This window comes from Nothoprocta perdicaria, unplaced genomic scaffold (assembly GCF_003342845.1).
Source record: "Nothoprocta perdicaria isolate Ctin4 unplaced genomic scaffold, notPer1 scaffold_43, whole genome shotgun sequence".
Taxonomy (NCBI): Eukaryota; Metazoa; Chordata; class Aves; order Tinamiformes; family Tinamidae; genus Nothoprocta; species Nothoprocta perdicaria.
Window position 1 is genome coordinate 2,490,406 of NW_020455677.1, and position 26,160 is coordinate 2,516,565.

Consider the following 26,160-nt stretch of genomic DNA (forward strand, 5'->3'; position numbering starts at 1 on the left):
GTCCRAGTTGCCATCACATCGTTTCAAACTGCTTCATGAATCTCGTAGGGTGAAGCTTACAGTGCATAGCATAATGTGTAGTCATTTTCATCCTCTATATGCCAGAAAATATAAGTAGAGGCCAATCGATAGTAACTACCRAGATAAAGGTGATGATTGTTTCTTACATGGGCTTTTGATAGTATAAAGTTGAAGTAATTGGGAAGAGGGAAGCTTAAGTTGGAGAGCAGATGTTTGAAAGGCCCTAATGACTTYKGAAGTTGCTAAAAGTACTGAAAATATTTTGAGAGCACATTTCTTTTGGGTTTGAAGTAATTCTGTACCTTTTTTCTTATTAAATGTGTCAGTTACCAGCATACTGGAATGATACTTTCGGTTTTGCTTTGTAAAATACCTTTTCTGAGTCTTAATTTCATGTTTATGTGAAGCAAAAACAAACTTTGTGTACCTTGATTAGAACTTGCTTTTACTGTCAGTTCTGCTACTTAGGCTGTGTGCTTTGCAAGTGAAACACAGCCAGAGCAGAGCACATATGGCTTCAGATGCCCTCTTGAGAATCACAGTTTCTTCACTTTTTTTCTAGTGGCCTTATGCACAAACTTGCTTTCTGTGTAATCAGAAAACGTGTAGTTGATAGCTGTGTGTTGCTATAGGGAACAAACTGTTTAAGTACCACAACAAGTGTTCAGTGGTCTCTAAAGCCTTTACTGACAGAAACATTGGGTGCCTATGCAGTGTGTGTGGTCGTATGATCCTGGTGTCACTACCTGATGGTCCTGTGAAGTTGCTGCTTTATCCTAGTACCTTAGGCCAGCAGAAGTACCTACTGTAAAACGCTTGCTACGGGGAGCCTGCTGGGAAACGTTAGGCTCATCTGCCCGAGGATCCAGCGTGGTGCTGGTGCTCCTGCTGCTGCTGCCTTTAGGCCGGGGCCCTGGCCGTGGGCCTGCCGCCCCCGGATGGTGGTGCAGGGTTTGCCCCAGGGGTGTGTTGGGTGTCTGGCCACCTAYAGGGAGGTGAGGCCCCATGCGCTCACTCGCACGAGCTGCCACTTCAGCACCAAGGGCTTTAGGTTTCCCAGTCAGTCTCTTATCTTGGTCTTTATATAGGTATTTTTTATTTGTGGCTGTAACCTTCGCCCTGTGAGGGGCCATTGGGTGTACTTGGTTTTAGGCATTATGGTTTAAAAGAGACCACAAATGGACCTGCGGGAGTTTTCTTGCTGGACCACCCGAATGGGCCACTTCATCCCTGGGAGGCAGTAAGGCTCCATCAGAGCAGGAGGAGGTGTTTGCAGAAGTGCACGGGGGCTCTTAATTCATCAGGYTGGCTTGAAGTCCTGTGCCAGACACGTGCTCTGTAACTAGTGCAGGCAGAGCCCACAGTTGGTAAATTGTTTAAATACCTTCTGTGTAAGTACTAGTAACCTCTTTTTGCTTTTGCATTGAGCTACTGTATGCACATCTTAGAGAATAGAATAGCTACAAGTATATATTTCAGGGTTGATTTTGATGAGTAGAATAGAAGGTTATTACAGAAAGTAACGTCAGGAGCTCAGGCAACTTTTTGCTGCTTACTTCTTTCTTTCCAGTTTGTCTATAACTTTCTGAAGTGTGAATTTCTTCTTTGCTCCAAGTCTCTATATGCTGGTTTAGCACCAGGCTGCTGTTTCTTCCCTGATAATGTGACATGCTTAAATATACCAAGAATAATGCTTTCTTGGGATATACCAAGAATATATGCTATATATGTATATGCTATATAATTTGCTTTCTCATACTTTCGTGGAATGTATAGAACATTTTGCTTGCAATCCAGAAAATAAARGTATTCTTCTGTTGAATGTTTCTTTTCTCTTGCCCCACTAGAGTTGATTGAAGGGGGATGTGTGTGGGTGTGTGTGTGTTCCTTGTGTTTTTCATTATTGGTTGTTTTGATTCTGAGCTAAAACAGTAAAAATTAGTCTAAAAATTAAACTGGATCAAGACTTGCTGCAGTATTTGGGGAAGTTTTGTATGAGTCTATTGAAGTGTTGAACAGGCAACATTCTGCTCAAAAGAAGTACTACCAGTGAGCAAAACTTTAAGGTCTGCCTCATGATGGGGATCCTCAGAACTTCATGGAGTTCTCTGTATTAGATAATGAGAAGTCTGGATTATTTGCAAGAAAGTCCTTATGTTGCCACAGCAGTGAGATGCAAAACAAAGAAAACTCCTCTTTTCATCATCACATTGATAAGGGAGGTGACAAGAAACAGCACAAAATAAGTTATGGATGTTGAAAATGTGATCAGAAGTGATGAGTGGAGCGAGCAAGATACTCACCCCATTTTCTGCTGACCTGGTAAGCTGATCTGAGTCATCCTGGCTTCTCAGCTGCCTGTGCATGGGAAGCCTGGGGACCACTCAGCATCAGGCATGACAATGTTTTTTTAATTCGAATTTCAAAATAGAAAAGGTTACTCTTGTTTCTGGACTAGACTCTGTCGATTTTATGGGACACTGTATCAGCATAACTACAGCTTGTGGTGTCTGTTTCTGAATTCATCTAAGTGCCCTGGCATGTTCAGATTAAAAAATGTATTTCCTACCAGCTTTGCAGGGTGAAATATGATTTTTCAGGCCTAGACAGTGTAATCTAATATAAGAAGGCAAGTTAAAGGTCCTTTCAAGTTTGAACATGGGTTATTCCTGCAAGCTCATCTCTTTTGAAATAGGTCTTCTCAAAGTAAAGCACTTCCAATTTTCTGTGAATTATTTTCTTTTACTTGGACAAATAATGTTGCTTGTAATTTCTATCTGAACCTAAAATTACATGCAAACATATAAATGTCTTTTTAGCAAAGGTAAAAATAGAAGCTTTAAATTACATTCTTGTCCTTTAGTAATAAGAGAAAYTTGTGAAATGTTTTGTTTTTTGAAGTGAGATTTGCCTTGTATTTCTGTGGAAGAGCAATTCTCCTTTGGCAGATGGTCTTCCTTCCTCTGTCAAATTTGCCAGGGTTTACAGGGTTACGGAAGTGACACAGCACATGAAAAGCTGATGAGACCAATCCGTATTTATTTATGGAATACTAGCTTTTCTTCCTACAGCAATGAAACTAGGAAAAGACTAGGAATTAATATGGRTGTTCCTTTACCTGCTTGGACACGATCCTGTGCCATGAGCGCTAGGTGACCCTGTGTGTGCAGAGGAGTTGGACTAGATGATCTCTAAAGCTCCCTTCCAACYGTAATGATTCTATGGTTCTGTGATTTCAACGTGGGTAAGTTTCTGCAGAGAATGGCAAAATAGATGGGGCTGCAGAGAACTACTGTTCCTTCCCACAGAGCCTTTTTGCGTGCTGTCATCTGGAACGTATTTAAAAAATGTCTTTGACATCACACTTCATTGATGTAACTTTGTTACTTTTCCTGCTTCTAATTGWCTCTTACACAAATGCATTATCCTTTAACATATATTTTAAGGAAGAAACACAAGAAGGGAATGGAACTGAAACATTGCTGAGCAAGCTTCTGGAATGGTAGGCTTACAAGTAAGCTTTTTCTTCTCTGTTTTCCAGATTCAATATTGCATAAACATGGGTGCATTTTTGGATAAACCAAAAACTGAAAAACATAATGCTCATGGTGCAGGGAACGGCTTGCGTTACGGCCTCAGCAGCATGCAGGGATGGCGAGTGGAAATGGAAGATGCCCACACAGCTGTCGTAGGCATTCCCCATGGCTTGGAGAACTGGTCCTTTTTTGCTGTCTACGACGGTCATGCGGGATCTCGTGTCGCCAATTACTGCTCAACGCACTTGCTAGAACACATCACTAACAACGAAGACTTCAGGGCGACGGAGAAACCCGGCTCTGCTCTTGAGCCTTCGGTGGAGAACGTCAAGAGCGGAATCAGAACTGGCTTTTTGAAAATTGATGAGTATATGCGCAATTTCTCAGACCTCAGAAATGGGATGGACAGAAGTGGCTCAACAGCAGTGGGAGTCATGATCTCTCCTGAGCATATGTACTTTATCAATTGTGGTGATTCACGTGCTGTTCTCTATAGGAATGGACAAGTCTGTTTCTCAACACAGGATCACAAACCTTGCAACCCAAGGGAGAAGGAGCGAATCCAGAACGCAGGAGGCAGTGTGATGATTCAGCGTGTAAATGGCTCACTGGCAGTTTCTCGAGCTTTGGGGGACTATGACTACAAATGTGTTGATGGCAAAGGCCCTACAGAACAACTTGTTTCTCCAGAGCCAGAGGTTTGTGAAATTGTAAGGGCAGAAGAAGATGAATTTATCATCTTGGCTTGTGATGGAATCTGGGATGTAATGAGCAATGAAGAGCTCTGTGAATTTGTTAAGTCTAGACTTGAAGTATCAGATGACCTGGAAAAAGTGTGCAATTGGGTAGTGGACACTTGTTTACATAAGGTATGTATTTGTTTTCCCCCATAAATGTTTGAAAACTACTTTCAAAGTATTTAGATGGGTACGCCCTTGGCAGCAGTCTGTGGTCTACTCTACCCCTTCTCTCTCTTTCTTCCCTCATGTTTCTGTAGCCTCTCGGCTGTATTTTGGCTGAAGAATAAACTAGGCTGGAGAGATAACAGCACTTACCAAAATAAAGTTTTATTGTTTTCTCAAACTTGCAAATACTGTTTTGTTTCCAGACAAACTGCACTGATTGTTTTTTTGGTTTGTTTTTGGTATTACATTGGGTGGTGTTTGTGTCCTTTATATAAAACCTGTGCTTGCACCATCTTATCTTCATGACATGATGTGTCCGTCCCCTGAAGCGGTGCCCTCAGCATCTTGGTCTAGCTCAGGTGCAGGAGCACTAAGGCTGCCTCTGAGCTTGTTGGCACCTGCCAAGCTAAGTTGCTTTGGAGCAAGGGCAGGTAGCTCTGCAGCTGTTTGAGACAGGTCCTTTGCAGCACTTCCTGAAAAATGCAACTCCTAATTGTGCCAGTAAACTGCCTTTGTTATGACAAAGTCTAAGGGTAACATCCCCAGTWCCATCACCACCACAACTAACGGGTTATATTTCAACCTCTCCTCTAGCTTGATCAGTTTAGAGGCTGTAGCCTTTCTGGCCATGCAAGCAGCCAGCCTTGCTAGTGGATTGGTGCTCTAGTAGGCGTTCAGTTAATCTGAGCCCTCACCTCGTGTTTGCTTTCTCAACATCAGGCCATGGACTTGTGTGGTGGAYGACAGGAATATGATGTTGTACCACCTACTATTTATTCTGTATAAGGCAGGCATCACCATAGGTTTGCTGTGAAAGAGAACTGAGAATAAATTTCAAGCAATTCTGAAGGGACTTATTTTTCTAACATTAATTTCTTCAGGTAGATGAGTTGTAGTGACTGGTGAGAACTCTCCAGTAGGTCAGTGACACACAAGTGACATGCAGTGCCTAATGACACTTAAATTTCTGGGTTAGCTTGGGTAAGACTATTCRCACAATGATTATTGTAAAATTTTCAAAGTTAGTGCAAGAGCAGAGATTTTCACARAATCTTCCCCTCACCACCATAGTTCTTAATTTTAAACTAATAAACTACTAGCTACTAACCTCTTCTGTGACCCTTCAAAGTGAAGTCAAGAGCATCAGCTAAGGTTCAGYTGGATCTCTCTGTAGGAGCATCGGACAGCAGGGACAAAAGCACTTCTTATTTTCTTCAAATTCAGATAGTTTTGCAACTGAACTTGGGCAGAGCAGTATTGGAGTTTACTAGTAGAGCATCTACCTTTTAATAACAGGAAAAAACTATGTGCTGATGTTAACATATGGTAGTCTGTAAAGTCAGCCTTTGCCATGCTATTTAGTTCATATTTTGCAGCTTTCATCAAGGTTCTATGTATTAACCAGGTGCAGACWTCTGATGATATGTGATGCTCTTAAATTGAAATAGTTTAATAGATGGTTGTAGCTATTCCAGTAGTCTAGAATATTCTGCATTTCATAACAGTATGATAACAGTAAATGACTCCGTAATTTGTGGCTTGTTTTCTTAATGTTGTTATTTAACAATTGACATATAACAAGTTCATTAAATATATTTAAACTTTGAGAGTATTTAGTAAAATAAGTAAGATATTTAGTCAAATAAGAATACTTAATAACTACTGACCAGTAGCTTAGTTGAAACTCACATTATAAATAAGAGGTTCTTATCACAATACACTTTTGTAGCTAAGTTTTTTTTCCCACATAAAATCATAGTACTGTGTTTGGAACAAGTGCAAATGTGGTTGATAACAAGGATAGAAAAGGAGAGAAAAGTCTAAAGATTCTAATTCTTCTTTTTTCTTTGTTGTATAGGGGAGTCGTGATAACATGAGTATTGTACTAGTTTGTTTTTCAAATGCTCCTAAGGTCTCAGAAGAGGCAGTGAAAAACGATGCCGAGTTGGATAAGCACTTGGAATCACGGGTTGAAGGTAAGAATTCTATTGTGCTAATTAGAAATGGTGTTGGCACCTTTTCATCCGTGAAAACCAAACCCCTGTAAATCATCCATGCTTTATATGCTGGTTCAAATTCAGGCTGATTGCAACTCTGAATTTTGATCATGTGATCAGTTTATCTTTATATAGCACAAGCTTTTTCTTAATGTGAACTTTGGGCTAGTATTTCTGCCTTTACAAGATAAAGTGCAACCACTGGCCTTGAAGGGGCTAGATATCAGCTAACTGAGTTGTGATACCGCTGATACCTGGCCTACAAAGTGCAGTTAGAAGGGAAGCTTGTGATACTAGTGATTGTTTTTGTGAGAGTGTTTAACAAAAAGAAAAAACTCTCAAGTCTACATAAAGATGCAATTTGTCATCCAGAAAGTTACCTAAGCATTTAATGCGTATTTGAGCTATTTTGCCACTGAGACCTTTTGAAAATATTTTTTTGCTTTAAAAAACAAGAAAAAACAAGTAAATGTAGATGATAAGAATGCATATCAGTGCAAATATCCTTTCAGTTTCTGAATGAATATGAAATGTAAATGTTACATGTATGAAAAAATCATCTAGAATTTTTGGGGACAACTAAGTTGAATTCCTACCCATTTAGTTACTGGTTTTCATCACTTCTCGTAAGCATCCAAAAGTCTGAATGCAACTTCTTCCCTTCAGCAGAAGTAATTGAAGGAAAGGTAGCCTGGCTGAAAGGTTTGCTTGTTCATATTTATTCCTGGTCTGCAGTATTCTTAGCATCTGAAAAGCTGATGTTTGAAGCAGATGGCCAGAATTGCTTCTAATTTCAAGCTGCCTGCCGCTGTTCTGAGAAGGGAGGCTGCGATACGTGGCGGCCTCGGGGCTCTTTGGTTCATTTAGYGGCGCGACTCGGAGCTCTGCTGGAGCTGACCGAAGCTCGGTGTTGWTGCTGAGTGTTTGCCACTTCTATAGGATTGATCATGTGTTGGCACAGGCTTCTAAAAAAGCAATGCAGGCATAAAAAGGGCTGCTCTTGGGTTAGGTTGTCTTTCTGTTGYGAGTACTGCTAGGGTAGAACCGTACGACAGCATCATTAGAGGGAAGCAGTCTTTGGGTGTTCTGGAAGCCTTGGTTTGATTCTTTAAAACTTCATAATCYCATGAGAGGACTAGTGAAGAAGCACATCTTGTTTACTTCATAATTATGCAGAAATTTTTTGGAGCTTTCAATTACAGCGCCAGTGTTAAGGGTGTTGGAAGGGCTTACTGAAGAACAAATTGCCTGAGAATGAAACCTGAGAGAGATGGAACCCTGTCTCTGTTTTGGGTCTGGAATAGATTATCCTGGTCACTATATCCAATCTGATCTGTGTTGCCTGCTGGGCTGGCCCCTTTGTAGCTGGGTAGGGATGCATACGACCCTCTTAGGTGTCTTTGTCAGGTTTTGCTACCTGTCAAGTCCAGTGATTTGGTGTTAGACTAAATTTTGCCATTGAGGTGGTGCTCTTTTGTGTTCACATGGWAAAGCACGGTGTGGGCGGCCCACTGGGCTCTTCGGCGGTGTTCTTGATCATAAGTCAATGGAAAGTAACCTTAAATTTTAAGGTTTAAATTTTAAGGAAGCCAAGTCTGCTTTGAGGCTCCAGCAAGGATTTAGTGGCTTCAACCATGGCTGGGGCCTCTGGCAGCTGGAGCTGGGCCCTTTTGCATGAATGGAAGGTGAAGCTTCCAGAGGGGTCCCCCTTTGGCCCTGGAGGCTTTCTACGCACTCAAGCATGGTGAACATAAAATGTTGTGGAGGTAGGATGCTGTCCTTTCTTTTCTTGGGGCTTTCTGATGACAAGTGTTAATKTAGCACTCCAGCACTGCTGCTTAGTAGATGATGCCATTTCTGGGTTTGGTTTGTGGTTTATTCGAATGTCAGAGAGCTGCTAGCTTTTTAAGGTGCAGGAAGGGGTGCTTACAGGGCTGGCTGGACATGCTTTTACTAGCCAGCAGTTCATATCCAAATCAATAGCATTGGGCATTAGGACTATATATAAAATAGACAGGACTAGATAGGCGCAACCCTGCGCTACAGACCTGAGGGGATCAGGAGGCTTCTGAGAGCGTATTTAAAAGAAAAATAAAGGAACATACAGCTGATCATTTGTAACTTCTCTTAATGCCAACTCAGCTACTATTGGAAATTGCACCTGGCTGTTGGCAAGTGCAGCATAATCTGATTGCCATGGCGGGGAAGAAATCTAAGTTTTGTCACAGTATCAGAAATCTTCAAACTTATTTTCATGTTGTAAATGGCATTTACTATAGATATTTCCTTTTGTGTAAAACAACTGAGTAAAACACTTTTATATAAGTAAATCACTTATATAAGATACACACATCTTGTCCTGGATGTATGTTTTTAACGTCTTTTGTAACCAAGTGGGATCAATTTATTCAKTGTATTTTTTTCTTCCTGCTTTTGTTAGTCTCCCAGTGTTCCAGATAGTTGAAGACACTAACACACATTAACTTATAAATATATATAAAAAAGGCCTCCAGGCCATGATGCAGCAGGGTATCTCTGGGCATATATATATATATTTTTCCCTATCCTTTTCCTGTTTAAATGGGGTCTTTGCTGGGTCGCTGGAGCTACACGCGWGTTTGTTGTTTCTGCTGAGCTCAGGGGGAGCTGCTGGTCACTGGAAATGCCAACTCGAGAGGCGTTTCTCAGAGCTTGGCTCACGGCCCGGGCTTCCTGGATGACGCTGGTTAAGATAAATACCTGTTATCTGCCCGTGTCTGAGCGAGTGCACAGGCTGCTAACGGGCGCTGGGAGGAAGCCAGGAGCAGCTCCCTTCGCTGACAGCAGTTGTGTGAGCAGAGTCACTGTGAGTTGGTATTCTTGGGTTCTTGGCATCTCTTCTTRATGAGCGAACAGGCACAAATATATAGAACCCTTGTGTAGGTATTGCCTTGTAAACAAGGAGGCTACTGGAGGACTGTCAAATACCTTCTGGTTGGAATGACTGGATCAAGTGTGGAAATGATGTAGGAAGCACTGTTTACTGGTACCGGTGCAGGGTTGTAGTATACCTGAGTTACCCTTTAACCCAACAGTTTAGCTTAGCCCAAGCCTATTTTACCTGCGTTGTGATGTTAAGCAAGTAATACACACACCAACAACTTGGTGGAGAGTTTGGAGGCTGAGCTGATGCAAAGCTACTTGGAGCATGACTAAAAACGATTGCTGAGCTTGAGGACTCAGCAGAAGTGCCTCGCTTCAAAGCTTGTCGCTTCGGTTACTTCAGCTGCTTTTGATTTTTTGCTACATGAGTTCCCAGTGTCATTCTGTGTTCTGCTAATTGGATGGAGTGCGTGACCTTTAAATGTCAAATATTCAAAAGGAATGAGCGAGTGCTAGCATATTTGAGGGAATTCCACCAAGAAATTGAGGGAAAATAGAGGAAATGAAGAAATCGGAACTTGAAATCCTTACCTTTATGTTGTCTAACTTTTTTTTAATTGTGTGAAATTGCTAGCTTGACACAAGGCTTCCTAAATTTGAAGAAACAGTAAATTCTTGGCCAAGAACTTTATGGGCMGGAGTTTTTTAACATCATATTTGTGTATCGGATCAGAAATGGTTTGTTCTCTTCATAGTTCTGACTTGTTTTAAGGCTTCAAATCAGGTAAGTTAGGCAGAAACTCTGGGCCATGTTTTGGAGAATTCCTAAATTTGGGGAATTTGGAGCAATTTTGGTCTGATAAACAGTTTATTGTCTTCAGTATCTGGGTGGCCTGTACTGTCTAGCAAGGGGTGTGTTTGTGGGTATGTGTTTGGTTGTTTCTTTTCTCTTTGTGGACCTTAAATTTCAAGTTGATTTGGGCTATTCTGTCCAACCTTTAAGACTTTTTTCAGTCTATTTTAGTCTTATAGAATTAAGTTTAGGGCTTAAGAGGTAGATCCTGTGTGTTAGTAGGATGATTCGACTTAGTAGTTTCGTAAGAGATTTTTAAAGCTATTTAAAATCAACTTCAGAACTTGCCAGGTGATGGTCTCTGCAGAGTTGCAATAGAGAGTAGCACGTTCAAACTCTACAGCTAGTTGCGATTTTTTTTTTTGATTGCTTAATTAGGTAATTTCCAAACAGTTGCAGGAGTGTTGAATAATATTAAGCCATAGTACCTGAGGGGGTCATGCTTTATTTTTCTTYGACTTTCAAATACTACTTTGTTCTGCTTCCTTGGCTGTTTTTCAGAGATCCCTGAGAGGTCAAAGGACAAAAAAAAATAGGCACAAATCAATTTTCCCAGTATGTTTCATTTATCTTCAAAGGGTGCATAAGAGAAGGAGAGTTCAACCAAGCAAACCARCAACCCCCAAATCCCTCAAACAGAGGCAATTGCTCTATATAGATTAAAATAGCTATAACTAATTCCACACAGTAGTAACTTGACTACTCCATGCAGTAAATTGGATGGTGTATTTTTCCTGTGTGGAATATATAGAGTATCTAAAGCTGTCTGGAGGGCATTGGAGTCAGAGCGGGTAGAGAGAAGTGGTATCTTGACCATGTCATAACCTTATAGCTGGAGATCAGTGAAGATGTTTGAAAGCAGAAGGCTGTTGCAATGCTGCCTGGCAGGAGGAATGTCTGGGAAAATTTCTACTTTGATTTAAAACTCGAGTAAGGTTTTGTTTAAATTTTAGAATGCTTGTCCATTAAGTTAAGCATTAGACTTTTAGCTGAAGGTATTTGCAAGTAAAGTACAAAATTTTATTTTGTGAAGGGGACTCTTATGGATTTCATGTATGGTAATAACCAGGAAATGATTCTTCATGTGTCAAACTCTATTCTGTTAGCACAGTTTTTTCTTTTTTCATGKTTTTTTCTTTTTGCACATTCAGGGCAAAAAAAAAAAAATTAATTGCAGGCTGAAGTGAAAATCGTGTAAATTCATCAGCATCTGTGGCTCAGACACATGTGAGGCTGTGTGGGGTTTTTTGAATTCTGAAACTCTGTGGTTTCTTTGTCAAGCAAATCCACAGTATGTACTTGTTAACCAATGTGTAATGAAAGAAGGTCAAGTTTGGTCATTTGCTTTATACTTGGATTTTTTATTAAGCTCTTTTTGGCAGGGGAAAAATGTGTTTTTTCTCACTAAAGATTATGTATAAAATTATTCATGCTAGCAACAGGGAAGGAAGCAGCAGATGGTCAGGTTCACCAGAATTGCTAATAAAGTTTCAGTACCTTTGAAAAACTGAGCAAAGTTGCTCTTGATTCAGGTCAAAACTCTCAAGCGAGTGGTTGTACACTATAAATTAAGGGCCTGCAGTACAAAGAAATGTACATTACAACAGTCACAGCTGGATTAATTCCTCTCTAAGAAAGTGCAGAAACCCTGGGCTTGCATTAATACTTAGTAATCTGCTCTTTCAGCATCTTTGGATGATGCTTGTTTAAAATTGTAGCCTGGAAGCCTAGTGCTGTATTTGATGTGAGTCATCTAGGGCCATGTGGTGGCCCTTCTGCTGCCTCACCTGCAGACCCTCTCCATGAGCAGGTGTTTTCAGTAGTCCTGAGAGGAGCCTGCCTATCACTTTCTTCCTAGTTAGACAATAGAGATCAAGGAAGACTAAGTACGAGGAAGGTCCCAGTGGATAGGCTGAGTGATCCAGGGCCGGCAGCTGGAAGCTAGTGCCGTGAGGCCCGGGTGGGTGTTTGTAGAACTCGGTTGCCTTACACCAGCTTTGATGAGTAAGAACACGTGAAGATCAACTTGATTGTCAAAGCAGTTCTTCTGCTTCATACACCTACACTACAGAAAATCTTATGTGGTAGTAAAGAAATTTGGGCTGTAGAAAAAGTGAACTTCTACTTGSAAAAGAGACAACTGTGTTGTCAATGACCGGTTGTGACAGTGCCGTGTTGTGCCTCGGCCCCTGGAGAGACAGTGAGCTGCTAACCAAGCCTGTCTGCACTGCATGTGAGGGCTGCTGTTTACTCCCTGGAGATCCAGGACCTTGAGGCTTGGAGATGTTACTCRTAATGCAGCGTGCCAGTGAGTTTCTGGGAAGCACTGGCTTTCTGGCACGTGACTTGTCAGTACATGCTGCAGTGCAATGGGAAGGTGCTTGAAACAGGCTCTGAGCTGTCACCTTTCTGGAAGAGAAGATGCTGCTGTCTCCAGAATGTTTTATCCAGCTGCTGGTCTGATTGTTAGTTCCTTAGAGTGGCTAGAAGCATCCCGGAAAGGTAGGCGGTGGGTTTGAGCAGTKGTTGAACCATGCAGGTGACGTTAACTGTAATGTAAAGAATGTTCTCCTGTTCATATGCAACTTTTTTTATCTGATGTCTCTATGTAATATGTGGTAGTATCTTGTGTTTTAGTGTCTAAGGGCAAAGACGTTTTTAAGTAATCTGAGGATCTCTTCTCTTTTTAAATTAGAAATTATGGAAAAATCGGGTGAAGAAGGAATGCCTGATCTTGCTCATGTCATTCGCATTTTATCTGCGGAGAATATCCCTAATTTACCACCAGGAGGTGGTTTAGCTGGCAAGTGAGTACAGAACTGAAATTACTTGTAACTGTTTTGTTTATTGAATTAAATACTTTTATTTAAATGTTCTCAGTGTAATAGGTGAACTCCAACGCTGCTGCTTGTCTGTATTTTAAGCTCACTTTAATGTTTTGTGCAACTCTTTCTGCCATTCCTTCTCAAATGGTAAGAAAAACAGATTGATCATGTTCTGGTACATTAAGTACTAGTTTATTCTTTCCATATGGCCATTTAAAAAGATAATTTGGTGAGGGAAGGTTTTGGTTTCTTTTTTTTTTCTCCCTTTCATTTGTAAAGGCCTAGCAATAATGCAATAATGTAATAGGGATCATATCAAAGTATCAGTTTAGACAATGTCATGCTTCTGCTCTCCTCCGCTCCAGTGTCCATTATATTTTTGGATCAGTGCCCATTTGCCTAGTTGATATTGTCATGGAAAATTACTTTTGTCTTATTTAGTTGCAAACTGAAGGCTAGAGAAGAAGAAATATTAAAAACTGGGATATATATCTTAAAACTCAAATTGAGTGCTCTAGGTTAGAAATAGTACTTTTTGGAGGAGCCTAATGGTAATATTTTAACAACCTATAATTTAAGAATTTCAGCGAACAGGATTTCGGACTTGATGAGTGTGTTTTAACCTAAGGTTCTTTGAATAGAAATCCATCATTGTCTTTAGGTACAGGCCACGCTTACCTAATTCTGGAACCCTCTGGGTGGTTTTTTTGTTTGTTTGTGGGAAATTTTTCTTCAGAAAAGCTGAAGTCCTGCCCTCTGAGTGCTCTTGTGTGTGCATGTTAAGCACTGCTTTCTGTGCTGCATTCTCTAGCCTCCAAAGAGCTTGTACTCTTCTGGGCCTTTCTCTGCATTTGTGTGTACACGAGGCCTTCAGAGAAGCTGTGGAGAGCCTGTTCTTTTTAGTCCCTTCCAGCTTTTAAATGACTTAGAGCATCTCCGCCTCTTGCTCTTACTCTSTTAAGAGAGTATCACTTCATATGGGTGAACTACTTTGTCTTCAGACTTCRAATAGAGCCACAGTGATAGGTTTACTTAGCTTGAGGATTAAGTTCCTGAATGGAAGTTCTGAAGAAGCAAGACTACACAACCCCAAAACATCTACTGTAATTTTAAACTTTTGTCCTRGTAAGAGAGATATAATTAAGAGTTCACTTAGTATTGAGACCTTTGTCCTGTGATGTTATCAGAGTAATAAGATTAATTTRTATTGTTTGTCCTTGCATCTGAACTCTCAGAACCTGACGTGAACAGCAGAAGAGAGTATGTCTGGCTGATATCCCAGTTTTTAGTACCAATTATAGTTGCACCTGACTTCTATGTGAGCTGGAGAAACACCTGTGATGTTACCTTGACCAGAGTATGTTTGCAAGCCTCGGAGACATAGCAGCCTCTGAGCTGCCTCCATTCCTTCGGCATTCTCTGCTGCCCTTGAGTGTCTCACTTGGAGAAGCCAGTGGTGCTCATTTTGTGAGACAGGAGATCTAGAAGTGTCAGTTCTGTTTTGGTCACTGGATTGTGGTTTGYTACTCTTCTAAACGAAGCTGACTCTTCAGGGACAGACTTGTGGCCTGGCTCATATTCCGCTGTAACTTCAAATGCTACAGGAAGAAGGATCCTTGTTGAAGAAGACAGCAAAAATTCTGAGCCTCTCTGTTATTTGGTCGTTAAACTTGCCCTTAAAACCTTGCTGCAGAGTTCTCCTTTAAGGGAAAATGCAAAGAAATGGGCTGTACAAAGAAAGGAAAGTGCAATGAATGGCCAAGATGGGAAAATTTCCRAGAGGCTGGAGCTTTAAGTATTTTTAAAAACCTCTGCACTGGCTCTCTGCTGGCTGCTTCTGTATCAGCCTTATTGTACTGTCCCACAGATGTGTGTTAGGTTAATATGAGGTTCCACTGTTTTRCATAGTGCAGACAACTAGTCACTATTGTTTCTGTCCATCATCATTATATATGCATTTATCTAGAGGGAGCCCTCTCTTTATCTTTTGTATAAAGATTCATTTTCTCTTGCTCAAAGAAAATCATCCTTCAGTCTTGATCAATCCCATGCCAACTGTTCTAGGCGTTCTTTTCTTTAAACTTTGGCTTTGGTTGACATACACTTGGAGAACCTGTGTTCTTYAGGCTTTTTACATCAGAATTTACTTCTCCCAGTGTCATTACCAAGTTAACTGTGGGGCGTATCTGTTCAGTATAACAGAACCCAGTGTCCTATGGAGGCACTTTCATCTGCTGCTTAGATGTGTCTGACTCTGGAATAGACCAAGCTTCAATCATCCTTAGTGTCCTATGGCAAAATTTCCGTTGTATCAAGAGCTATCCCTGCTTGTTTTTAAGCATTTCACCTACTGACTTCATCTGAGGTCYTCCTTCTCTTTGTTAAGAAGAGGTAATAGGAAGTACTTATTCACTGTTACTTCTTTTTATAGTTTGGCCTCTTTCATATTCAAGATTCCCAGTTCAGGTAGCTGTCCCTCTTTATGGAAACTGTCACTAATGTGTTAGGTCATATTTGCCATCTTTTCTCTTAGCTTTTTTCCAGTTCCYGCTTTGATTAGAAGGGGCAGGAACGTAACTTGTGTGCTGTGTCAAAGATGTTGAGCACCAGGGCACTTRTTCTGTTAATTCCTAGTTGGCAGATTCTGATTCACCTTTTTGGTTATTGTTATGCCCAAGTCTTCATGGAAAGTGTGTGGTAGCTCCAAAATCTTACTTCAGAGCCTAGCGTGCTTGCCTTGGAGCCCATCACTTAGTATGTGAGTTAAGCACTGCACCTCCTCACATCTCTTGTATAGAATTAAATTGCATTAAATTGTATTTATTGTCCTGTTACTTCCTCTTAAAATGTTCTGCACTTTTTCGGTGTTGATGCTTGTCTTGCAGTTGTTATCTGTCGAACAACCAAGTGGGATTTCACTTGGACTCTAGATGACCAGTTACTCTTTTTCAAAGCAACACTCTTCCAGAAAACTTGAAGTTTTAAAATCTTCTCATATGTTCAAAGAGGGAAGGATGAGGGATCTGCTTATACTGATATCTTGAAGAAAGAAGATTTACTTTCTTGTAAATACTTTTATTTGGGTTGTGAGTGTCTGTATGTTTGCAGACTTCCCTCTCCCATCTTCCCCAATTTTGTTTCTTTTTCTTTTTTATTTTTTCATCTTGTTTATCCTGCTTGCCATTTATGATGGCACTCTTGTATGATGCTGCCAAAAGAAATCTAGCTAATGGTGTTTGGGTTTTAGTGTCTACCGTGTGAATAGATGTTGGGCTATATGCCCCAAAACTATAGGTACTGGAAAAACACACCTCAGATGTTCAAAGGCAAGTAGTAGACTGTCTCTAATAAAACCAATAAACAGTGTCTTTAAATTTCATATCAAGAAATGTGATAARAAGAACAGCTAATTGCAGTGACTTTGTTGCAATAAGCAAAATAGTTTTAAACATTAATCTTGGCAAAAAAAAATTGACTRTGCAGCTGTAATTTCAAAGGTGMAAAGGGATAAACAGTGGGAAGGGGAAGGCAGAAGTTAAGAGAATGTTTTACCTTGTTTAGTCTTCACAAGTCTCAATTTATGTTTTAAATCCTCAAACGTACCGAAAGTGAGTGGAGACTGTGATGTGATGGTGGATTTCATCATCTTAATTGGCAAGTTAAAGGCAGAAGATCTGAATGTTTTGAAAACCTTGATCATTGTGCTCAAACTTCTTGAAACTTCTCTTTTTAGGCGTAATATTATTGAAGCTGTGTACAGTAGGCTGAATCCACACAGAGACAATGAGGGGGTAAGTTCCAATTTTGATTGCTATGCTTATTTGTTAGTGAGAACACCAAAAGAGTTTCATACTTCAAGCAAAATAGCACCTCATTGCCAGTAAAATATAACCATGAGTTGTGTATCGTAGCACGGAGTTTATCTTGAGCTTTCTTGCACCCTAAATTATCTGCATTTCAAACAGACAGCACACTTCAGTGGTACTCGGTTCTGAGAGACTTTTTTACTAGTAGATTACTGCTTTTCTGTCAAATCTGTGTAGAGTTCTTTAAATGAYAGTTTATTCTTGTTAAAAGTTCTGGTCATAGTCATTCTTCGCCTGTGGATTACTGGATAGCAGCCATAATATCATAGAACAGATCAAACAACACAACAACACATCTCCTGTTGGCTTCTATACACCTACAAGATGTATTCACTGAATATACTAGATGACACTGACTACTTTTTTTCAAGGTTTTATTATCTTTACATATACTATGTATAATGGTCTAAGGCCAGTGTTGATGGATGCTTTGGGTTCATTTCATTTCTGATTTCTAAAATGTTTTTTATCTATTTTTCTGTTTTTTAATAAGTTGAGTTTAAAAATGAAATGTGTTCTTTTATGTTGAAATGTTTTACTATCACTTAAGCCTGATTATGGGGTTTATCTTAAAGTTTATTAATAACTGGTGTTCACAGCAGTAGTAATTACATTTATATATATATATGTATGTTTAAAAAAAAAAAAAACCCTTGCACCCACTAATCCATGAAGGTACTATGCATCTACTGGTAAATTCTTTCTCATTGGTTGTTGGGAGATGTCAGCTTGTGTTCTTGAAATACTTTTGAAAAAAATTGTTACATATTCACAATTTCAAGGTGCACGGTCTTACTGCTGATCCTCTTGTGTCCTCACAGTGTTCCCTTTCCTCTTGATTATTTTGTTGATTCTCAAATGTTAAAGCTGTGTATTTATTTCAGCTATTCTGCTATGGTGGAGAAAGAGAGGTTGTCTCACTATTTTGGATAGGTTTTGGGTAGGAGAGGTTAAGATTTGTACCTTTTTGGCTTTTAGTCCAGGAGTGACAGAGTATACACTGTTCATTTAACTTTTTTTGAGCTATGCAACAGTACCAAAAAACAAGCCAGACCCTTCAGCTTTGTATCTGCAAAATTTCTCTCTTTTCAGCTTCCTTTGCCCTTTAGAAAACTCTTGGCCTTCATCAGTCTATTTTCCTTGGTCACATTTAGCAGGAACTTTGTTCCTGCTTTCACAGGGAAAAGTGAATTGTTTGAAGATTATAGCATCCATTTAAAGCTTTTCAAGAAAAAGCTTTACTTTCGTCATATTTCATAGTTAGCTTGTGGCAGATTTTTTTCTAAGTCCAAATTTATTTCTAGATAGCTATGCAAGCTTGCTAAAATCTTAACATACAGTATAATTTTGAGGAGGTACTGGATACACTCAGGATATTTTTGCACATCATCCATTATGATTTAATAAAATGAGGTATCTGGATTAAATAAGTCAGTAAAATGCATGCACAGGAATGTAACTTTGATCTTATAACTGTTGCAATCAGAAACAAGCAGCATTTTGTTGTGTTTTCTGTTTCTTCTGAAATGTGAGCAGTCCATTTGCCTTTGGTCAGTTTGGTGCAAAACTTGATAGTGRTCTAAATCATTGTCTATAGAGATCTGAAGTTAAGTACACTTGAATTTTCTCTTCCAGAATGGTGCTTTTCACCAGTCRGTCCCTTTACTGTGTTATATCCTCAGTGACCCTGAGGTTGAGGGAGAGTGCTGGCCTTGGATGCTGGCCCTGGGTGCAGTTCCTCCTCCTGCCCCTTTGCAGCAGGGGAGTTACCTCCCTCTCTGATAAGGGGAGATGAATCCATCCAGGGAGCCTTATCCCCCAAGGTGATGCCAACCTGGCTGCCTCTTGGTCTTGTTTGGYCCTTAGTTCCAGGGGGTGAGCTTAGGGTTTTTGACATGAATAGGCCAGGAGGGCAGGAAGAGGAAGCAAGGACAGGATGATGCTCCGTTGCTCAATACCAAGCTCTTCATAACGTCCACATGTTGCACTGCTGTTGCTACACATCTCACTTTTAAATAGGAAGCAAAGGTAGGAAGGAAATGCAGCATATCCTAGTGATGACACTTAGAAATGAAATTGAAATGTAAGTGTAATTTTCCTGTTATAAAATAGTATGAAGCTGGAGCAGGGCTTTATATCAAAAATACAGGCTGGAGGCAGATTGGAAGTCTGCAGAGCATGAAGGTGTGTGCTCCCTTGCACATGAGAATCTCTTCTGTTATATGGCTAAGCAATGAATGCATTCTTTTAAAAGAGGTTACCTTACATAATGCTGTCTTACTAACCCAGAAGCCTGCATGTGACAGTCGTCTTAATGATTTGATGTGATTTGATTCATCATCTTGATGATGATTTCCTGTAAAGTTAAAAATCCTTTTCTTCTTTATTGCATTGATAAAACAATGTTACTAAATGTTAAAATATGAATGAATGTGGGTTAAAAAAAAGAGCACCTATGTCCACATGCAGAGGCATCCCCACCCCAAGACTTACCTTYACCACCAGCCAGCTCAACTTCCTATTAAAAAGGATATAGTTTTTAGCAGGAACATTACAAACTCTTAGGAGCTGTTACCTTAAGTAACTGGGAACTGGAGCCTAACAGCCTGGCAGTCTGGCTCCTGGGAAGCATTTAAATCAGCACCAGGACAGTATCTCTTTCTACATTAGGTTCATTTTTACTCAGCACCATAAAGGTTTTGGTTAGCATTGTGCCTGACTTAATTTTTGCTTAGCTTTGATTTCCCCATCAGAGCCAGTAATTCTTGGAGCAACCTCTATTTTTCAGATATATTTTGTTTTGCGTTTACTATCTGAAAATCTTTGTAGCATATCGTTGAAGTAAGTAGATACTGTGTAAAGTGGCTGGCTGCAGTAAAAGTTCTTAAATAACTGCAGGGCTGCAGTGAGCCCAGCGCTGGGCTCCCCTGCAGCAGCTTTGACAGTGGTTCCTTAGGGGGACTGTTGGAGTAAATGTACTGACTTCTGTTTCGTTATGAGTGCCTCTGTGGCCATACAGAAATCTCTTGTGTTTTGGGGGTTGGGTGTTTTCATCTCTCTGGAATGTGAAATAATTTATTTGTAGCTAATAGTTACTACTCTTGTACTATTATGATACTGCCAAGTGAATTGTTCCCCTTAAAATTCAGAAGTAGACCGTTGTTAGAAGAATTGCRTGTTTTCCAGTGGCTCTATTTCTAGGTCGCRTGGGCTRCTGAGAAGTATCTGTAGCTTTAAACGTGAGGAACAAAGTTCAAGTTTTTGTTACCAATTTCAATGGCATTTGTTTAAAGCCAGGTTTGTGTTTTGAGTGTCTTGATGGAGACTTATTTTCTGGCTTTTGCTAATACAGTTCTCTGGCTAAATTGGGTCCTGTTAATTAAGGACTGCTACAGGTATTTCCCCTCCACCCCTAGTAATTAGCAGCAATAAGCTGAAGTAGGGCAGGGGGGAAGGCAAATGCTAGCTAGGAGAATACTCCTTGTTGGCCTCAGGGGCTTGAGGGGAACCTTTTCTATATTAGGCACAGATCATTAGTGAGAAATSCATGTAATAATATGTATAAAAATGTAGTGCGTGGCATATAACAGAGGCAGTTCCTGCCCTCCTCCTGTGCCACTTGGAGGGAGACAGCAGGAAGAGGAGACAGGTGAGCATGAGAGGGGCATGGAGCGAGCAGGCCGTGTGCTTCGCCCTCGGGAATGCTCCATACCGGCGCGCTCTGGCACAGTGCTGGGCTTCCTTAGGGGCTCTGTGGCCCTCGTGTTACCTTTTACTGCACCGCRCTGAGCAGGTGTAAAGCATTTGCCTTGGTCTGCCAAAAGGGTTTTGGAAAGATGTGGATCTTGTGTAATTGTGTGTGTAGGGGGGTTAGGGTGTACATTTTCTCATGCTAACCTCAGAGCAGGGCTGTTGAGGGAGAGGGACTATGGAACCTAGAGGCTCTCTGGACTTTAAAACCTGGTAGGCTTCAGCCCTGCTGGTTTGTTAAATATTTACTAGACAAATAAGTAGCGCTTCTTGTCCGAATCTTAAGAAATAAGACACAGCTCATTATGATATTCTGAGTTTTTACTGAGTTTATACTCAAGAGACATCCTTAAATTACTTTTTTACTTCTGTTCAGTGAGCTCTTGAAGATCTATCAGAATTTAAAAATGCCAGTAAATGGGAGRCAGGGATCAGGAAACCATACCAGAGTTATGTACATACATCATTATGCAGTAAATTCAGGTTTATGGAGTAGCGTTGTATCAAGTAATCTTCTTGTTTGGGGTAAGGTTGTTCCCCCACCAAGCTTAAACTGTGCTGAATAGTCTTGGTGCTTCTACTCCATCAACTTTATAGCGTCTGCWATTTTTGTGATCCCGAGGTACTATCTTAATGCTACTGTTGAGCTTGCGAAGGAGAGATTGAACTGCTTGTAGCCTTTCAAGTTTCTGCAGTAGATGACAATAAAATGAGGTCAGCATGAGAAGAAGGCAGTCTGGATTTTGCCTCTAATGTACCGCAAAAACTGCCAGCTTCCAAGGATCCAGCCTTATCTGTCTAGCTTGATAACTTGCTAGATATTAATAATTTAAGGTGTACTGTTCTCTGAGTGACAGCCTAGCTTTAGCACTCTAAAGTAAAAATACCTGGCATCAGTCTCAGAGCACTGTAACAGAGACATAAGCCTGCTTGGTGCAAACCAACAAAAAATTCTTCTGACTTCCAGTTACTTTGGTTTGTTACCAAACAGGAGGTTTCCAGAGGAGCCCTCGGTTCCTTCACCTGTGCTCGGTGTTCAGGCTTTCAGTCATACGTCACTAAATTTGAGCTCAACCTTAGGTATCCTGTAAGTTGTTTTTTCCATGGGATAGATACTTCTGGTACTGAAACAGTCCGTTACTGGGTTCACACACACCCGCTGCAGGTRCTGGTAGGTAACTGCGTGTCCCTTTGGTGGACACAAAGATTGGCCCTTCAACGTGCAGGGAATGTTCACGGAGCCCTTGGGCCACGATGCTTGAACCAAGTGTTGGCAGCAGCGTTGTGTAGGCCTTGCAAAACGTCAGCTGAAACATTCACCTGCTGTCAAAACAAGTTTAAATGTTGGCGTTTTCCACCGGCTGGCCTGGCAAGCGAGCACYGTTGCGGGGAGGACACCAGCTCTACGCACTGAGAGGCGCTTGCAGCCAGCATGGAGCTGATGGGGAGCGGGTGCCGGTCGACACAGAGTAAATTGAAACGGTTGCGACGCTGTTTCAATAAGCATCATTCTTTTTAAATCATGTTTTAAAAAATGCGCATCATCCGTGTTTATTTCATAAGGTGTGTGTTGCTAATAAGGTGTTTTTATATGTAAGTATGACAACACTGATATTTCTTCAACCAGAAAAAAAAAATGTTTTTTAAATGTCTTTCTAAAATATCCTAGTTTAACTACTGATTTTTTTGGGGTCTTAAATCTTGAAACAAGGACCCCGGCGAAGCGGAGGCAAGCGGAACGCAGGGGAAATTGGTGGAAGCGCTGAGGCAGATGAGAATTAATCATAGGGGCAACTACCGCCACCTCCTGGAAGAGATGCTGACTAGTTACAGGCTAGCTAAGCTGCAGGGAGAAGAGGGCGCCGCCGACCCGGCCGCCGCATCCACCGCCGCCGGCGGCGCGGGAAGCGCTGCCCGCCGGCCCGACAGCCCCGCGGAGGCGGCGAGCGGCCCCGCTGCCGCCGCGCAGAGCTCGCCCCGCCGCTCGGCCCCGCGCGACACGAGCGGCGAGCGCCCCTGACGGCCGTTAACGCGCGCGCCCCTGACGGCCGTTAGGCGCGCGGGCGTGAGGGCCGTTACGCGCGCGCCCCTGACGGCCGTTAGGCTAGCGCCCATGAGGGCTGCGCGGGCCCGCGACGCCCCTACCGCCCTCCCCGCCGCGCTTGGCCCCCAGAGGCCCCTCTGTTTTCGCTCCCGGCTCTCTCTACAGATTGTTCATGTCAGACTTTCTTTTTTTCCCTCAAAAGTTCAGGAACTTTTGTATATTATAGTGACTGCATGTTATGCTGTGTAGCAGGGAGAAGTTAACTGCCTGCTCGGCAGATCTGGGAGGTTTTAAACCCTCTTGTGGGTTTCACGGGAATCTAACATGCTGATGCAAAAAATAAATTTTGAAACTCCCTTTTTTGTAAGAAGTTTCTTAATTTTGACAGTACATGTTTGCTAATTGTAAAGTAATTCACATTTTAAACCTACGTATTTTGTGCATATTGGTTGAATTATGCAAATGTTACACTCCTTTTCCCCAGCATCATAAGCTACGTTGTGCATGTTTGTGGTTGAATTGTGTAGAGTTTGTTACGACTAGAATGACTACAACTATCGCACCTTAAGTTAAATTCCTTACTCTTCGTTAAATGTGAGGATTCTTTCCATTTAGATTGTATCCGCTGTTTATCACAAATACTTGTTTTTATAGAACTGTTTTCTTGTTACTTTTCAGGTTGTAGCTTAACCTATATCCAGAAATGAAAATGTACTTAGAATTAGTACCTAGTGTCAAGTTCTAATAACTTGTGTTTAAGTGAAAATAAAGAATATGCTGTGGAATAATACCTGGATGCCCATGGAGTCTTTTAAACAGCTTAATAAACATTTTGCTATCATCTTGCCATGGCTTGGAACTTTTCATAGCCTTTGATACAAACTCCTCATGATAGTCACTAGCTTCTAAAGGTATTCGGTAGTTTGGGRTTTGACACATTCATCATTAATCCTGTATTTGGGCATTTTTTTTCTCAGTTGCAAGTTAAACATGAGCAAAACAAATGAATGAACTGGGTAGTCTATCCGAGGTTTCTTTCTTCCGAGTCTTTTTCCTATCTTGTGGTGTTTGACACGTGTGCATAAGCATTTGGGGAGGTTAGTGATAATGCTGAGAATTTTCAGTGGTAGTTAACTAATCTGCTAATAAGCTAATTCTGGAGTTCTTGTGCCATGTGATAATTGCAGTTCTTATTCCAACACAAGCACAAAAAAATCTTATTATTCTGAATAGATGCAAAGTTCACTGCCTTAATGAAAATAATCCTGTGGGAATCTCTTGTGAATAAAGAATATCTTTTAAGGGTTGAATTTTGTAGTATTTCACAGATTCCTCCCCCATTCCCCCACATTCTGTACCAATATCATTTGATAGCTATGATTCAATTAAATTTTAGGTAGTATTTGTTTTTAAATCTTTATAATATAATAGCTCTACTGGGTTCATGTTTTATGAAAGTGAATTCCCTCCTGAAGCTGAGTAATAAAGAGTTTTTATGCATGGAAGGGGGAAATTGTGAAAAGAAGAATTTGTCATCTATCATACTTAAGTGTTCTACTTAATTGTACCAGTTAAATCCAAAATGCAACAAAATGTTACCATTTGTTTTGGTGAGTAGTAATATTTCTCCTCTTCTTTTCCTGTAGGGTGCTGGAGATCTAGAAGATCCGTGGTAGCCTTACAAATCTGCTAAAATGCTTTTGATTCTGAAAGGGGGAAAAAAAAAACTTTTAAATCAGTTTTCTTCAATACAAGGGAAAAATTCTGGTGGATTTCCAACTTTTTGTGAAATGGGCAGAAAGAGAATAGAATTTTCCATCATTTGTTCATTTTTGTGTTTTCTGATATTGCCACTCTTAGCATTGCCTGTACTACAGTATTTTTACCAGCCTCAGGCATACTGATTACATCTGTAATGAACTTTGGCCCTAAAGAGCAAGGAAGGAAGGAAGGATTCAGCAGATCAGTGTATGTACCTGAGGTGCATGGGATGGTAGTTGTGCTCTGAAGACACACTATGACTTAATGAGATTTACAGCATATAAGCATGACAGAGTGCAAGTAATTGTATGAGACGTGACTTCACTTTTACCGAGTTGGAAGGCTTTGCAGCTCTGTGGCTTGGAAGTAATTTCAATTGGGCAATATGCTATCAGATGTGTATTTTTTTAATTTTTTTTTTAATTTTTTTCTCCAGTTTTACCTGTATTACCAGACCGTTAGGTTTCCCTGCGGTGTCCAAATTGTGATATGTTGCCTACTGCTTGCTTGAAGATAAGTGTATTTGGCAATAATATATGAAGATTCTAGGCATCTAAAAACAGTAAGAATTTTACGCATGTGTACAACACACCCTTAAACTCTTGCTAGAGAAAATCTTTTAAAACCAAACTGATGAATTTATAGCTATTAGTGACTTGCTTTGACATCTCTCACAGCTGCAGGTTTTTTAAAAATGCTGAAAATTTGCCTTTATTATAATGTAAATTGTGATTTTTTGTTCTATATGTGGTTTTCTATAGTTTCTTGATTTTTTTTTTTTCTCGGCTTAAGATACAGACGAAAGTCTTGTGTAATATGGGTATAATTTTTAATTGTTTGCATTATTTTCAAAGTTCAAATTATCACTTTGAGATTACTATAAATACACTTAAAATTATCTATTTTAAATTAAGAAAATATTAGAGATATTTTCATGGGTTCAATGACCTTTCATTTTATAAGCAATGGGCATGGTACAGAGTGGCTGTCATGTAAGGTACTTGAAGATTCTTAGTTTAATTCTATTTTTGCAATAACCTTGACTTTTTTTCTGACTTCTTTGAGTTGTGCATGTAATGAGTCCAGTAAATGCTGAAAATGGAGAAGAGTAAAGTATTTATCTAAAATAAAAGCTATTGGGGAGGGGAAACAATGAATGTATCCATCTGTACATGATTTACATGCTGTGGATGCCTTGTAAACATTTTCCTATTTGTTTAAACTGTGTTTCAGCGAGGATGTAATTGCCCTTGTGTGTAGTTTTAAGCTAATGACAGTCATCAACTGGTTTTGTGTGAAATGGAATTCATGGTATTTTTTCTGTAACTTTATCCCCATGGTGAGTCTGTAAAAACCACATGCTCTTTCATACTGGTGCCTAAGACCAGCTTTCCCAATCATTTTGATTCACTGTGTATCTCTGATCTTCTTTTTCCTTTTTTTTTTTTTTTTTGGTCTAGAGAGGATTATTGCCACAGTATATTTTATTTATTCATTAGATTTTAGCCTTGTAAGTTAAAGTGTTCTAAATGATGATGTTAACAGGTATTTGTCCCTTTACTGTTTTATTTTGGGGTTGTTAAAAGCTAGGGAATGAAGAATGCAAAATGGTTTATTGTTCAGACTGTCCGCTCTGGTCCAACCCTGTACTGATAGTACCTTCCCAGTATGATATTGTGATGTTTCATACAATACAGTGAACATAACCAACTTGTTATCTTCAATAAAGGATTGCTAAAA

The 26,160-nt window shown here is 40.3% G+C and overlaps 1 protein-coding gene across 1 annotated transcript in view; it reads left to right on the top strand.

Annotated features, from left to right (window-relative positions):
* Positions 1–26,160, top strand: part of PPM1B (protein phosphatase, Mg2+/Mn2+ dependent 1B) — a 32,523-nt gene extending 6,363 nt beyond the window's left edge. The window contains exons 2-6 of the mRNA XM_026046228.1: positions 3,563–4,426; positions 6,321–6,438; positions 12,870–12,981; positions 16,733–16,790; positions 24,306–26,160. Of these exons, the coding sequence (XP_025902013.1) occupies positions 3,581–4,426; positions 6,321–6,438; positions 12,870–12,981; positions 16,733–16,790; positions 24,306–24,335 (1,164 nt within the window). The 5' untranslated portion in view covers positions 3,563–3,580 and the 3' untranslated portion in view covers positions 24,336–26,160. The remainder of the gene's footprint in view (positions 1–3,562; positions 4,427–6,320; positions 6,439–12,869; positions 12,982–16,732; positions 16,791–24,305) is intronic.